The 13,496-nt window shown below is 38.3% G+C and overlaps 1 protein-coding gene across 2 annotated transcripts in view; it reads right to left on the minus strand.

The window, feature by feature from the left end:
- The window catches only part of LOC124795234 (E3 ubiquitin-protein ligase NRDP1), a 59,870-nt gene that overhangs the window by 23,236 nt on the left and 23,138 nt on the right, over positions 1-13,496 (minus strand). For both annotated transcript variants that reach the window (XM_047259160.1, XM_047259161.1), the window contains exon 5: positions 1,332-1,487. In XM_047259160.1, the coding sequence (XP_047115116.1) occupies positions 1,332-1,487 (156 nt within the window). The remainder of the gene's footprint in view (positions 1-1,331; positions 1,488-13,496) is intronic.

The following is a 13,496-nucleotide window of genomic DNA, read 5'->3' on the forward strand; positions in this document are numbered from 1 at the left end:
TCCCACTCACCTAAACAAGGACCACAAGTGTTTTTCATGGGACCCGCATTGAAAGCAGTTTGTTGTTACCAAGTGTTGCATCATAGTCTTCGACATTTTTGCTGTCAGCAGACACCTGTTGTGCACTGTCTTTTGCTGTTGTAAATAGTGCATTTTCTTTGTGTTATTTTATTGTTTATGTTTTACAGTTGCAGTATTATTCTGCAGCAGCAGGATGAAGATAATCTTTGTTATAGAGTACCAAGCCTTACCATACAAAATTACAAAAAAATTAACTGAAAACTAAAACAATGAAAAGTTCCTGGAATTCTAATAATTCAGATGTTTTTTCTGGGTATTTCCTGGATGAGAAAATTCCCAGGTTTTTCCCAGATCTCCCGGGAAGTATACACACTGATCACCACACAAACTTTAAATATTAATGTACATGTAACGATAATTTTAAAATGGGCTAGAACAGAACTTTAACACTGATTTCTCAGTGATCACGAACAGCTCATGATCGATCAGCTTACCAGCATTAGAGTCTGTAACAAAAAGGTTCAGTTCAGGGGGCCAATAACAATTTACAGTTTTTTGAACACTAGTCCACTGTTCATACAGATATTAATGGAAAGCTGTACTTAAAAATTAAGCATGTCTTTGAGACAATGACCAATAACTAAACTGGCACCTCCCTCAGACTGAAATGGTCAATTAACAGTGTACAACAGTTTTCCTAAATAAAGGGAAAATTATTTTTAAAAAATCCCAAATTATTATGAATACAATAAAAACTTAGTCAAAATGTCCTCTGAATGAAGACATTAGACTCTATGGCATTTGGTGTGGACACTGGATTTCTTACCCTTCCCTTCTCTCTCAAAGAAGAAAAATACCAACAAAAGATAAAATGCTTCACTTCTCGTACACACATCACAATCACCAATAGTTAAACATGTGACAAACCAGACATGCAAGTTGTTAAAAGGTGACCATTTGAAAGGCTTGTACAAGTGAACCACAGACATTTGTTCCCTACCATATGAAAAGTGTCCATATATGGCACACAGATAAAAATGGGTTCTCATTTCAGGAGAAAAGAATAATTTAGAAAATACTGGCAGCCTTCATGTGCAGTTATCCATATTTCTGTAATTAGCAAATAGCCAGCTGAAGAGAGAAAACTAAATGTTTGAATATACAATATATTTTAGAGGCTACCGACATCATTCTTATAAAGAGCTTACAAGATTTAATACAAGCATACACAAACTGCAGAGAGTATTAACTGCAGAACTTATGTGGTAGTATCAAATACTTGTATGTCTGATGTTTAGACATCTTATTACCTGCAAAACATCATCAGGGGTTGAAATCATTCCACCCCATCTAGTTACTCTTGCCCTTGTCAAGGAATTGGACCACCTCAACACTTCATCTCTTTCCATTTGGTCCGCTATAGCTCTCATCGCTGGATTGGATATACGCATTGCTCGCATAAAATCCTGAAAGAATGTCTCTAATCATTCTTTTTGAACTCACTGCTCAGGAGACAAGGACCATTCAATAAATAACCAGAAAAGTTGTATAAAAACCACAAAACTTCAACAAAGTTTGTGCTTCTTTGTTATTTTTATTTTTTGATGGTGTCCTAGAACTACTTCCAGAAGGGGCTGGCACACCTGTCTAGCGAATGGGATATTGAGAATCATTAAAACAAGATGGCACAAACCTTGCACGTTTGCACCAAAGTGGAGCAGTGGAGGGGTCATTAGATTTCTGTTAGCTGAAGGGTTGAAACCAATCAAAATTCACCATTGCGTGGCAGTGCAATACGTTGAAAGTTGTTTGAGTCAAACACAAGAGTATGACTGGGCAGATAAATTCAAACAGGTTGTAACAAGTGTTGAATATTTGCCGGGTCCAGGAAGTTCTCTCTGTGCAGTCACAGAGAACAGCATTGGCAGAATTGATATGAGAAAACAGGCATATTACAGCAAGTGATATTGCAGCAACAATGAACATTACTGTCAGATCAGCCCACCACATTGTTTATGATGTACTGACTTTCAATACTGTGCATGCGAGATGGTTTTCAAAACATTTGATATCAAAATGAGCAGTACGTGGGTGTGTGCAGTGAGATGTGAAGTTCACCTGCTTACCTCACCCCTGTATTCCTGAGATCTGGCACATTTTAAATTCATTGAAACAAGCTCTTAGTGGCTCAAGGCACAATGATGGTGAGGTCTAGGCAGTAATGCATAACTGGTTACGCACCCACTCCCCAAGAATTCTGTGCACGTAGAATTGAGAAGCTTGTCCAGCACTGGTATAAGTGCACAGAAGTTCAGGGGGATTGTGTTGAAAAAATTACAGTGTTGTATCCCATTCTCTTAACATATTCTTTAAAAAATGGGTTTCTTATTGAATGACCTTATAATAAGACTAGCAAGACTGCAATATTATAATATACCTTATATTTACATAAAGTTGTGGAGTGGTGAAATGAATACTGTACCATACCAGAACCACCAAATAGCCAGTTCTTAAATTAATAACACTTCCATCAAACATAAGGAAAACACATGTCTTATGAAATTATTTCCAAATACAAAATAATAAACAATATTATACATCTCCTACATAATATTATACATCTCCTACGTAATATTATCCATCTCCTACGTAATATTATCCATCTCCTACGTAATATTATCCATCTCCTACGTAATATTATCCATCTCCTACGTAATATTATCCATCTCCTACGTAATATTATCCATCTCCTACGTAATATTATCCATCTCCTACGTAATATTACCCATCTCCTACGTAATATTACCCATCTCCTACGTAATATTATCCATCTCCTACGTAATATTATACATCTCCTACGTAATATTATACATCTCCTCTTTTCATGGTCGAACTGTTTCCCACAACTGATAATTCGTTGTCTGTTATCAAATTATTTTCATTTTCACATTCAGTGTCCTAGCATGTAAGCAAACTTTAGGTGATGTTTACATCCTTCATGTATTTTATTTCTCTTTTTATTGTGTGAATTCTGTGACACTTTATTCACACTTTTATCCTAAACACAACATACTATCAACTGAAAATGTTATTTTCCAATCTTAGCTGAGAATTTTATTCTTTTTACTACAGCTTTCCTGTCTCTAAATCTAAGTATAATGTTATTAATCTCTTGTCTATAATGTGCCAGCCAAGACACATGGAAATACTGTGGGCACAAATATTTGAATTCCAACAATGAATTCTCTTTATGATGTGCTACATGATTCACAGTCAATGTTAAAATGGCAGCTCAACCACTTACTTACAGTGTAAAAAACTGTAGAATTTATACATTTTGAAGCTCAAGCCTTCATCACCAGAATAGTCATACAAGACTCTTTAAAACTGTCCAATATAAAATGTAAACAAGAACAATAAAAGTAATAATAAAATAACATGACTACTTTCCTTCCACCCTGTCCTCTTAAGATTCAAATTCACATTGCCATCAACTGGTAAAATAGATTAAAACAGAACATACGTTGTCCTGGGTACTGGCAACATCACAACAACAGCAATATGCATATATAGCCAGTGTATCTTCCTGAATGCCACATCCTGGAGGCAAACTCTTAACTAATACAAGTGAGCACTTCATGAATGTAAACATGAAATCCAAAGAGAACACCAAAGAAACAAAGATATACGACTATGTTGGTAGTCCAGAAATTTAAATCTCATCTGTGGAGTCAATAATTAATAGATATTAAACAAGATCTGAAAAGCTTCTGTTTGGATTTTATGTTTACAATCACAAACTGCTCATATATGTTACTTCTATGTTTGCCTGCGGGAGGTGGCCTTCAGGAAAAAACACTGGCTGTGTATGCATAGTGCTGTTACTGTGACTCGGCCAGTATCCAGAATAACACATGGAATTCAATTTCAATCTACTTTTATCGGCTGAAAGTGATACGAATGTACATCTTGAGAGGACATGGCTGCAACGGAAGTAGCCACATTATTTTATTATTACTGTTATTGTTCTTGATGATTTTTTACACGGTTGTTGCTGTTGTGGTCTTCAGTCCTGAGACTGGTTTGATGCAGCTCTCCATGCTACTCTATCATGTGCAAGCTTCTTCATCTCCCAGTACCTACTGCAACCTACATCCTTCTGAATCTGCTTAGTGTATTCATCTCTTGGTCTCCCTCTACAATTTTTACCCTCCACGCTGCCCTCCAATGCTAAATTTGTGATCCCTTGATGCCTCAAAACATGTCCTACCAACCGATCCCTTCTTCTAGTGAAGTTGTGCCACAAACTTCTCTTCTCCCCAATCCTATTCAGTACCTCCTCATTAGTTACGTGATCTACCCACCTTATCTTCAGCATTCTTCTGTAGCACCACATTTCGAAAGCTTCTATTCTCTTCTTGTCCAAACTAGTTATCGTCCATGTTTCACTTCCATACATGGCTACACTCCATACAAATACTTTCAGAAACGACTTCCTGACACTTAAATCTATACTCGATGTTAACAAATTTCTCTTCTTCAGAAACGATTTCCTTGCCATTGCCAGGCTACATTTTATATCCTCTCTACTTCGACCATCATCACTTATTTTACTCCCTAAATAGCAAAACTCCTTTACTACTTTAAGTGTCTCATTTCCTAATCTAATTCCCTCAGCATCACCAGATTTAATTTGACTACATTCCATTATCCTCGTTTTGCTTTTGTTGATGTTCATCTTATATCCTCCTTTCAAGACACTGTCCATTCCGTTCAACTGCTCTTCCAACTCCTTTGCTGTCTCTGATAGAATTACAATGTCATCGGCAAACCTCAAAGTTTTTACTACTTCTCCATGAATTTTAATACCTACTCCAAATTTTTCTTTTGTTTCCTTTACTGCTTGCTCAATATACAGATTGAATAACATCGGGGAGAGGCTACAACCCTGTCTCACTCCTTTCCCAACCACTGCTTCCCTTTCATGCCCCTCGACTCTTGTAACTGACATCTGGTTTCTGTACAAATTGTAAATAGCCTTCCGCTCCCTGTATTTTACCCCTGCCACCTTCAGAATTTGAAAGAGAGTATTCCAGTTAACATTGTCAAAAGCTTTCTCTAAGTCTACAAATGCTAGAAATGTAGGTTTGCCTTTCCTTAATCTTTCTTCTAAGATAAGTCGTAAGGTTAGTATTGCCTCACGTGTTCCAACATTTCTACGGAATCCAAACTGATCTTCCCCGAGGTCCGCTTCTACCAGTTTTTCCACTCGTCTGTAAAGAATTCGCGTTAGTATTTTGCAACTGTGACTTATTAAACTGATAGTTCGGTAATTTTCACATCTGTCAACACCTGCTTTCTTTGGGATTGGAATTATTATATTCTTCTTGAAGTCTGAGGGTATTTCGCCTGTCTCATACATCTTGCTCACCAGATGGTAGAGTTTTGTCATGACTGGCTCTCCCAAGGCCATCAGTAGTTCTAATGGAATGCTGTCTACTCCCGGGGCCTTGTTTCAACTCAGGTCTTTCAGTGCTCTGTCAAACTCTTCACGCAGTATCTTATCTCCCATTTCGTCTTCATCTACATCCTCTTCCATTTCCATAATATTGTCCTCAAGTACATCGCCCTTGTATAGACCCTCTATATACTCCTTCCACCTTTCTGCCTTCCCTTCTTTGCTTAGAACTGGGTTTCCATCTGAGCTCTTGATATTCATACAAGTGGTTCTCTTCTCTCCAAAGGTCTCTTTAATTTTCCTGTAGGCAGTATCTATCTTACCCCTAGTGAGACAGGCCTCTACATCCTTACATTTGTCCTCTAGCCATCCCTGCTTAGCCATTTTGCACTTCCTGTCGATCTCATTTTTGAGACGTTTGTATTCCTTTTTGCCCGCTTCATTTACTGCATTTTTATATTTTCTCCTTTCATCAATTAAATTCAATATTTCTTCTGTTACCCAAGGATTTCTACTAGCCCTCGTCTTTTTACCTACTTGATCCTCTGCTGCCTTCACTACTTCATCCCTCAGAGCTACCCATTCTTCTTCTACTGTATTTCTTTCCCCCATTCCTGTCAATTGTTCCCTTGTGGTCTCCCTGAAACTCTCTACAACTTCTGGTTCTTTCAGTTTATCCAGGTCCCATCTCAAATTCTCACCTTTTTGCAGTTTCTTCAGTTTCAATCTGCAGTTCATAACCAATAGATTGTGGTCAGAATCCACATCTGCCTCTGGAAATGTCTTACAATTTAAAACCTGGTTCCTAAATCTCTGTCTTACCATTATATAATCTATCTGATACCTTTTAGTATATACAGGATTCTTCCAGGTATACAACCTTCTTTTATGATTCTTGAACCAAGTGTTAGCTATGATTAAGTTATGCTCTGTGCAAAATTCTACAAGGCGGCTTCCTCTTTCATTTCTTCCCCCCAATCCATATTCACCTACTATGTTTCCTTCTCTCCCTTTTCCTACTGACGAATTCCAGTCACCCATGACTATTAAATTTTTGTCTCTCTTCACTACCCGAATAATTTCTTTTATCTCGTCATACATTTCATCAATTTCTTCATCATCTGCAGAGCTAGTTGGAATATAAACTTGTACTACTGTAGTAGGCATGGGCTTTGTGTCTATCTTGGCCACAATAATGCGTTCACTATGCTGTTTGCAGTAGCTAACCCGCACTCCTATTTTTTTTTATTCATTAATAAACCTACTCCTGCATTACCTCTATTTGATTTTGTATTTATAACCCTGTAATCACCTGACCAAAAGTCTTGTTCCTCCTGCCACCGAACTTCACTAATTCCCACTATATCTAACTTTAACCCATGCATTTCCCTTTTTAAATTTTCTAACCTACCTGCCCGATTAAGGGATCCGACATTCCACGCTCCGATCCGTAGAACGCCAGTTTTCTTTCTCCTGATAACGACGTCCTCTTGAGTAGTCCCCGCCTGGAGATCCAAATGGGGGACTATTTTACCTCCGGAATATTTTACCCAAGAGGACGCCATCATCATTTAATCATACAGTAAAGCTGCATGTCCTCGGGAAAAATTACGGCTGTAGTTTCCCCTTGCTTTCAGCCATTCGCAGTACCAGCACAGCAAGGCCGTTTTGGTTAATGTTACAAGGCCAGATCAGTCAATCATCCAGACTGTTGCCCCTGCAACTACTGAAAAGGCTGCTGCCCCTCTTCAGGAACCACATGTTTGTCTGGCCTCTCAACAGATACCCCTCCGTTGTGGTTGACCTACGATATGGCCATCTGTATCGCTGAGGCATGCAAGCCTCCCCACCAACGGCAAGGTCCATGGTTCATTGGGGGGGGGGGGGGGGGGGGGGGTTACACGGTACCATCACATTAATGTGACCACCGCCTATGTTTGAAGTCAATGTGTAATATCCACTCTCAGACAGAAGATGGCAGCATTAGCAGCAGATGGTATATAAAGCATGTCCAAAGAATGCAAAAAACAGAGTCATTGTCGTAATGCGGAAATGGATTGATTTATCTAACGTCCAAAAGATCATAATCATTAGCCTTGAGTCCTAGGGTGGATGCCTTTCCATTGTTTGTAAACCATTCCTGTTTTGCCATAGTTAAAGTATACTAAGCGTAGAAAAACAGCCCTATCCAAAACTGGAGCCAGGGAAACTGTGGTGCACCAGAGGGCATAAATGACAGGGGTGAACAACAGCTGTCGAGATGTGTACGCACAAGTAGAGTCGAGATATGTGCGCACAAGTAGATGTACAACTGAAACATTTGACCACCCAAATCAACTTAGGGGCTACTAACAGTGTCTCCTCAATGACCATTCTGCGGACTACTGCGTATGGGCCTCTGGAGCACATGCCCAACTGCTGTTGACTGTTGATGAAGGCTGGAATTTGCATGCCAATACCACAATTGGATATCCACTGAGTTACAATAGGTGGCCTTTTTGGATGACTTCTATTTTATGCCCCACTGGCATGAAATGTCTGAAAACAACCACCCTGCAATAATTGTCAGAAGCATCCACACCTGAGGATGGAGCATTATGGTCTGTGGAATGCTTTCATGCCATTCCATGGGTTACGACATCATTCTTGAAGGCACAAATGAAGAACAAGTATGCCTCCATCCTTGTGGGCCATGTCGAACACTACATGCACTTTATTTTTCCTCAGCACAATGGCACCTACCAGCAAGACAATGCAATGTGTCAAACAGCACACAGTGTACATGTGTAGTTCAAAGAGCACCAGGATGAGTTTACCATACTCCCCTGGCCAGCAACTCCCCCAATTTAAACATTATCGAGAATCAGTGGGACACCTCAATCATGCCGTGGGTCCTCAATCAAGAAACCTAGTGCAGCTGGCCATGCCACTAGTCAGCACAACTTCACACCTCTGTTGGTACCTTCCAGAACCTCACTTACGCTCTTCCTGCATATGTCACAGCAGTTTGCACTGAAAAGGCGGTAATTCAGCCTTTCGGCATGTGGTCACATTACTGTGATTGGACAGTTTATATTGGTCACTTTTAGAGATTGCTTTATGGTTATTATGATGGTGCAGGCTCGACTTTTGAAATATGTAAATTTCGGTGTTTCTTTTTTAACCCTGTAAACAGGCAGCTGGACCAAATTTTAACATTGATTTTTATAACAATGACCTCATAAGCATTATGCCAATGTTACAATTCCATTTTTAAATTCATATTTTATTTTTTCTGAGAGAAATTTTATTGAAGCTACCTTAGAGGCAGTTCAGGAGTTATGCTGTGAAAAATTTATCAGTGTTCTATCATTCAACAATTTAAGCATTTTTCAAACAGCTGAAGTGCACCTATAATTAGAAGTTTGAAATTTTTATTTATTTATTTATTTATTTACACGTCTAGTTTGGTGGACCAAATTGGGGAGCAAATCTCCAAGGTTATGGAACGTCTAAGTACATGAAATTACAACATAAAAGTTATAACACACAAAATGTTTATGAACCCACAAAAAGTCAAGCCATAAGTTTAAGTAGATGCAATCAACATTTTATAAGATTAGTATCAGCTTAATTTTTCAAGGAACTCCTCAACAGAATAGAGGGAACGACCCATGAGGAAACTCTTCAGTTTTGATTTGAAAGCGTATGGGTTACTACTAAGATATTTTAACTCTTGTGGTAGCTTATTGAAAATTGTGCAGCAGTATACTGCAGACCTTTCTGCACAAGAGTTAGGGAAGTCTGATTCAAATGCAGGTTTGATTTCTGCCAAGTATTAACTGAGTGAAAGCTGATAATTCTTGGGAATAAGCTAATATTGCTATGACATATGCAAATGAAGGTCAACAAAGTAGACTAATTTTAATGTTAAACGATCACTTACTTCAGGCCCCATTCGATAAGTAAAAATGGCAGCATTAAGTCTCTGAACAAGATCCTGAATGTGGGCTTTCCAATGACAGTTTACTATCTATCTGAACACCTAGAAATTTGAACTGTTCAGTTTCGCTAATCATATGCCCATTCTGTGAAATTAAAATGTCGGGTTTTGTTGAATCGTGTGTTAGAAACTGTAAAAACAGAATCTTACTGTGATTTAGCATTAGTTCATTTTCTACAAACCATAACTTATGAACTGCACTGTTTGAAACAGAGCCCATGTTGCACACAACAAACTTGCTAGTGCCATCAGCAAACCGAAATATTTTAGAATTAGCCATAATACTAGAGGGCATATCGTTTATATAAATACGGAACAGGAATGGCCCCAACACTGATCCATGGGGGATCCCCCGCAATTTGACCGTACCCCACTCGGACCTCACATCACAGCCATTCTGAATAATGATCTTTTGCAGTATGTTGTTAAAGTAAGATGTGAACCAATTGTGAGCTACTCCCCATATTCTGTAATGGTCCAACTTCTGGAGCACCACTTTGTGATCAACACAAACACCTTAGTTAAATCAAAAAATGTGCCTAGTGTTCAAAACTTTTTGTTTAACCTATACAGTACCTCACAGTGAAAAGAATACAGCATTTTCAGTTGTTAAATGACTTCTGAAGCTGAACTATACATTTGATAGCAAATTATGTGATATAAAATGATCAATTATCCCTACATACACAGCCTTTTCAATAACTTAAGCAAACACTGATGGCATAGATATAGGTCTAAAATTGTCTATATTATCCCTTTCTTCCTTTTTATAATGCCACTTTACTACTGAGTAGTTTAATCATTCAGGAAACTGACCATTCCTAAAGCAAAAATTACAAAAATGGCTAAGTACAGGGCTAACGTGCAGCACAGTACTTCAATATTCTGCTAGGCACTCCATTATTTCCATGAGCATCCTTAGTCTTCAGTGATTTAATTATTGACTCAATATCCCCCTTGTCAGTATCACAGAGGAGTATTTCAGCCATCAGTCTCAGAAAGGCATTTTCTAAGAGCATTATATGATTACCTGTAGAAACTAAACTTTGATTTAATTCACCAGCAATGCTCAGAAAATGGTTGTTTAATACTGTACATACATCTGACTTATCAGTAACAAATGTTTCTACTGCGAACCGACTTTATATCGTCGATCTTGTGCTGCCGACCAGACACTTCCTTCACAACTGACCATATGGTTTTAATTTTATTCTGTGAATTAGCTACTCTATTTGCTTACCACACACTCTTTGCCTTTCTAATAACATTTTTAAGCACCTCACTATACTCTTTGTAAAGGGCTACTGTAGCTTGATTGTGACTATTTTGATACAATACCTGCTTTGTTCTACACAATATCCTTATCCCACTAGTCAGCCACCCAGGCTGCCATTTCCTGCTAGTACCCCATTTAGAGCGTTCTAATGGAAATCAACTCTCAAAGAGCATGAGAACTGTGTTACCGGCACTATAAACATCCTGCCACTCTTGTTCCTTATCAAGGTTTAAAAAACTCTCGACTGCCATTGGATTAACTTTCCTACATAGTTTGTAACAGTATGCAACATTTGTTTGAGTACAAAAGCCTTTTAGTGTTAAAATTTGTGCATCAAGGTCTGAAAGGCCATTCACCCTTTTACTAAGAGAATGCCCATCTAGTAACGAGGAATGAATACAAATATTGTCTATGGCTGTGCTACTGTTCTCCTGCATGCACCCTAGATGGAAAAAACACATCCTGCATCAGATCATATGAGTTTAGGAGATCTGCCAACATCCTTTTTATTGCACAATCACATACAAAATTAATATTGAAGACACCACATATAACTAATTTCTGTTACTTCCTATAAAGTGAACCAAGAACCCTCTCTAGCTTGAGCAGAAATGCTCTGAAGTCAGAGTTAGGGGATCTATAAACAACAACAATTAGAAGTTTCGTTTCGCTAAATTTGACTGTCTGCACAACATTCAAATATCTGTCCAGTGCAGTACCAATGTCTCTGGATTCAAACGGAATACGGATTTTTTAAGTAAATGGCCACTCCCCACTCCACCAGGAACTCCTTGAAAAACAGCCAGATAATCTGTATCCTGGTAAAGGAAGCCTCTGAAGTGTCAATTTATTTAAGTGGTACTCTGATATACCAATAATATCAGAGTCAACATCCATAAGCAGTTCACTACCTTTATTTCTAACACCTCATATTTTGATGAAATGTGTTAATTCCTTCTCTATGTGGATTCCTGACCTCCTCTGAAGGTGATTCCTTAGTTAGAGGGACTTCCTTTAAGCAAGTATACGTAACAGCTGACTTCAACCTAAAAATGTGCAGCTCTAGCACCAACTACTACAGGAATTTTTCCGTGAGTGTTCACATCACCGCCCACCACACTGTCCCCTATAAGCTTTGCCAGCCTCCCCTTCCCATACCTATTGAGGTGCAGGCCATGCCTAGTGAAACCCGATCTACTGACACACTCAACTGGCACCAATGCAATGTGACTCATGTCCTCTGCTATCAACGCCTTCTCCAGCCCCATGTTAACATCCCTAACAGCCGATTAAGATGCTGCCAATCACGAAGCTGAAACAGTTGCATGAAATGCACATTAGTGCCAACAGTTTGAGTAGCTATCTTTACCGGAGATTTTCTTATAGCCATTTTTTACATAGATGTTGCTACAGCTTATTAAAATTTGCTTCAAGTCACTGACTATTTACGGTAACTCAAGGGCAATAATCACAATACAATTTAAATACCAAGCTAAAAAACCTTCATAGCAAGAATAGCTCCCACTTTTTAATAGTAAAATATTTTTTGTAATTTCCAGGTTCAGTCTGAGAAACTAATAATTTTTCATTTGTGAATCACTGGATACTGTAGTAAAGGCAATTATTTGCATTTGTTTATCAGTAGGTGCAATACCCACCTTTGTGGCAAAGAAGGCTACCACATTCCAGTGAACTGACATGATCTGGAAGTACCTTGTTCAAATCAAGTGGTGGGAAGGGAAGGTCCCTGTGATGCTAATGGAGAGAAGTAAGATATGTGGTAACATACGGTTTCATCCGACATCATATTATTCAACCATTGTCATTTGTCAGGAACCACTATTTACTCCACAATTTTGTACGTTCAATTTTATTTTCATATATTTCAAGGCAGGTTTTTGTTCTGTCATGGTCAGCAGAATGCCACGTACTTTGTCCTTTGGGCATCCAAGATTAACAGTTTTCTAAAAGCAGTGACCCCACCATCACCACTACCAACATCCCACAAAACATTTCTAGCTGACATTTGACACACAAGCTGCTGAAACAGTACCATCTAGAAAGGCTTGCCCAGGTTGCAAGTCATTCAAAGGGTAAGGTGAGAAGGGTTGTTCCAATGGCTGCTACCACAACGAAGGCCCTGTTATATCAGTTTCAATGTACCATAATTTCTGCTATGGGTACACTCTGTGAAGTCAATTTTGTCCACCTAAAAGACTTTACTTATTTTGTTTTGGGCTTCTTTTATTGTGACTGTGTAATATCTCTCTCTCTCTCTCTCTCTCTCTCTCTCTCTCTCTCTCTCTCTCTCTCGTGTAATACTGGTGACACTGTCCCACGTTTTGGTTTTAATTAATAATAAACTGATTAATATAAGTTCTTTCAATCACAATCATTAAAGCAATCATCTGTCAGGGAGAAAGCAGTATGATAAAGTTATTCTGAAGATGCATAATTTGACTACAAAGTAGGGTCTATGTACCAGACTGTACAAATATTATGGATGCAAAAAATACTTTCATGTGACTCTTCTTTCCCCCACATCTTAATCCCCTTTTAGCCTATCTATTAGGCAATTGAAATATGTAATCTTTACACTCACTGATGATGGCATCAAAATCAGTTATTATTCACCATACACCATTTTTATTAGTTGCACTTAGATTGTTCGTAAGAAGCAGATTAAAAATAAAAATAGTTTCTGACACTATTAATTAGTATACTTATTTTAAAGTGTGATACAAGAATGGTTGACAGAA

The sequence above is a fragment of the Schistocerca piceifrons genome, chromosome 4 (assembly GCF_021461385.2).
Source record: "Schistocerca piceifrons isolate TAMUIC-IGC-003096 chromosome 4, iqSchPice1.1, whole genome shotgun sequence".
Classification (NCBI taxonomy): domain Eukaryota; kingdom Metazoa; phylum Arthropoda; class Insecta; order Orthoptera; family Acrididae; genus Schistocerca; species Schistocerca piceifrons.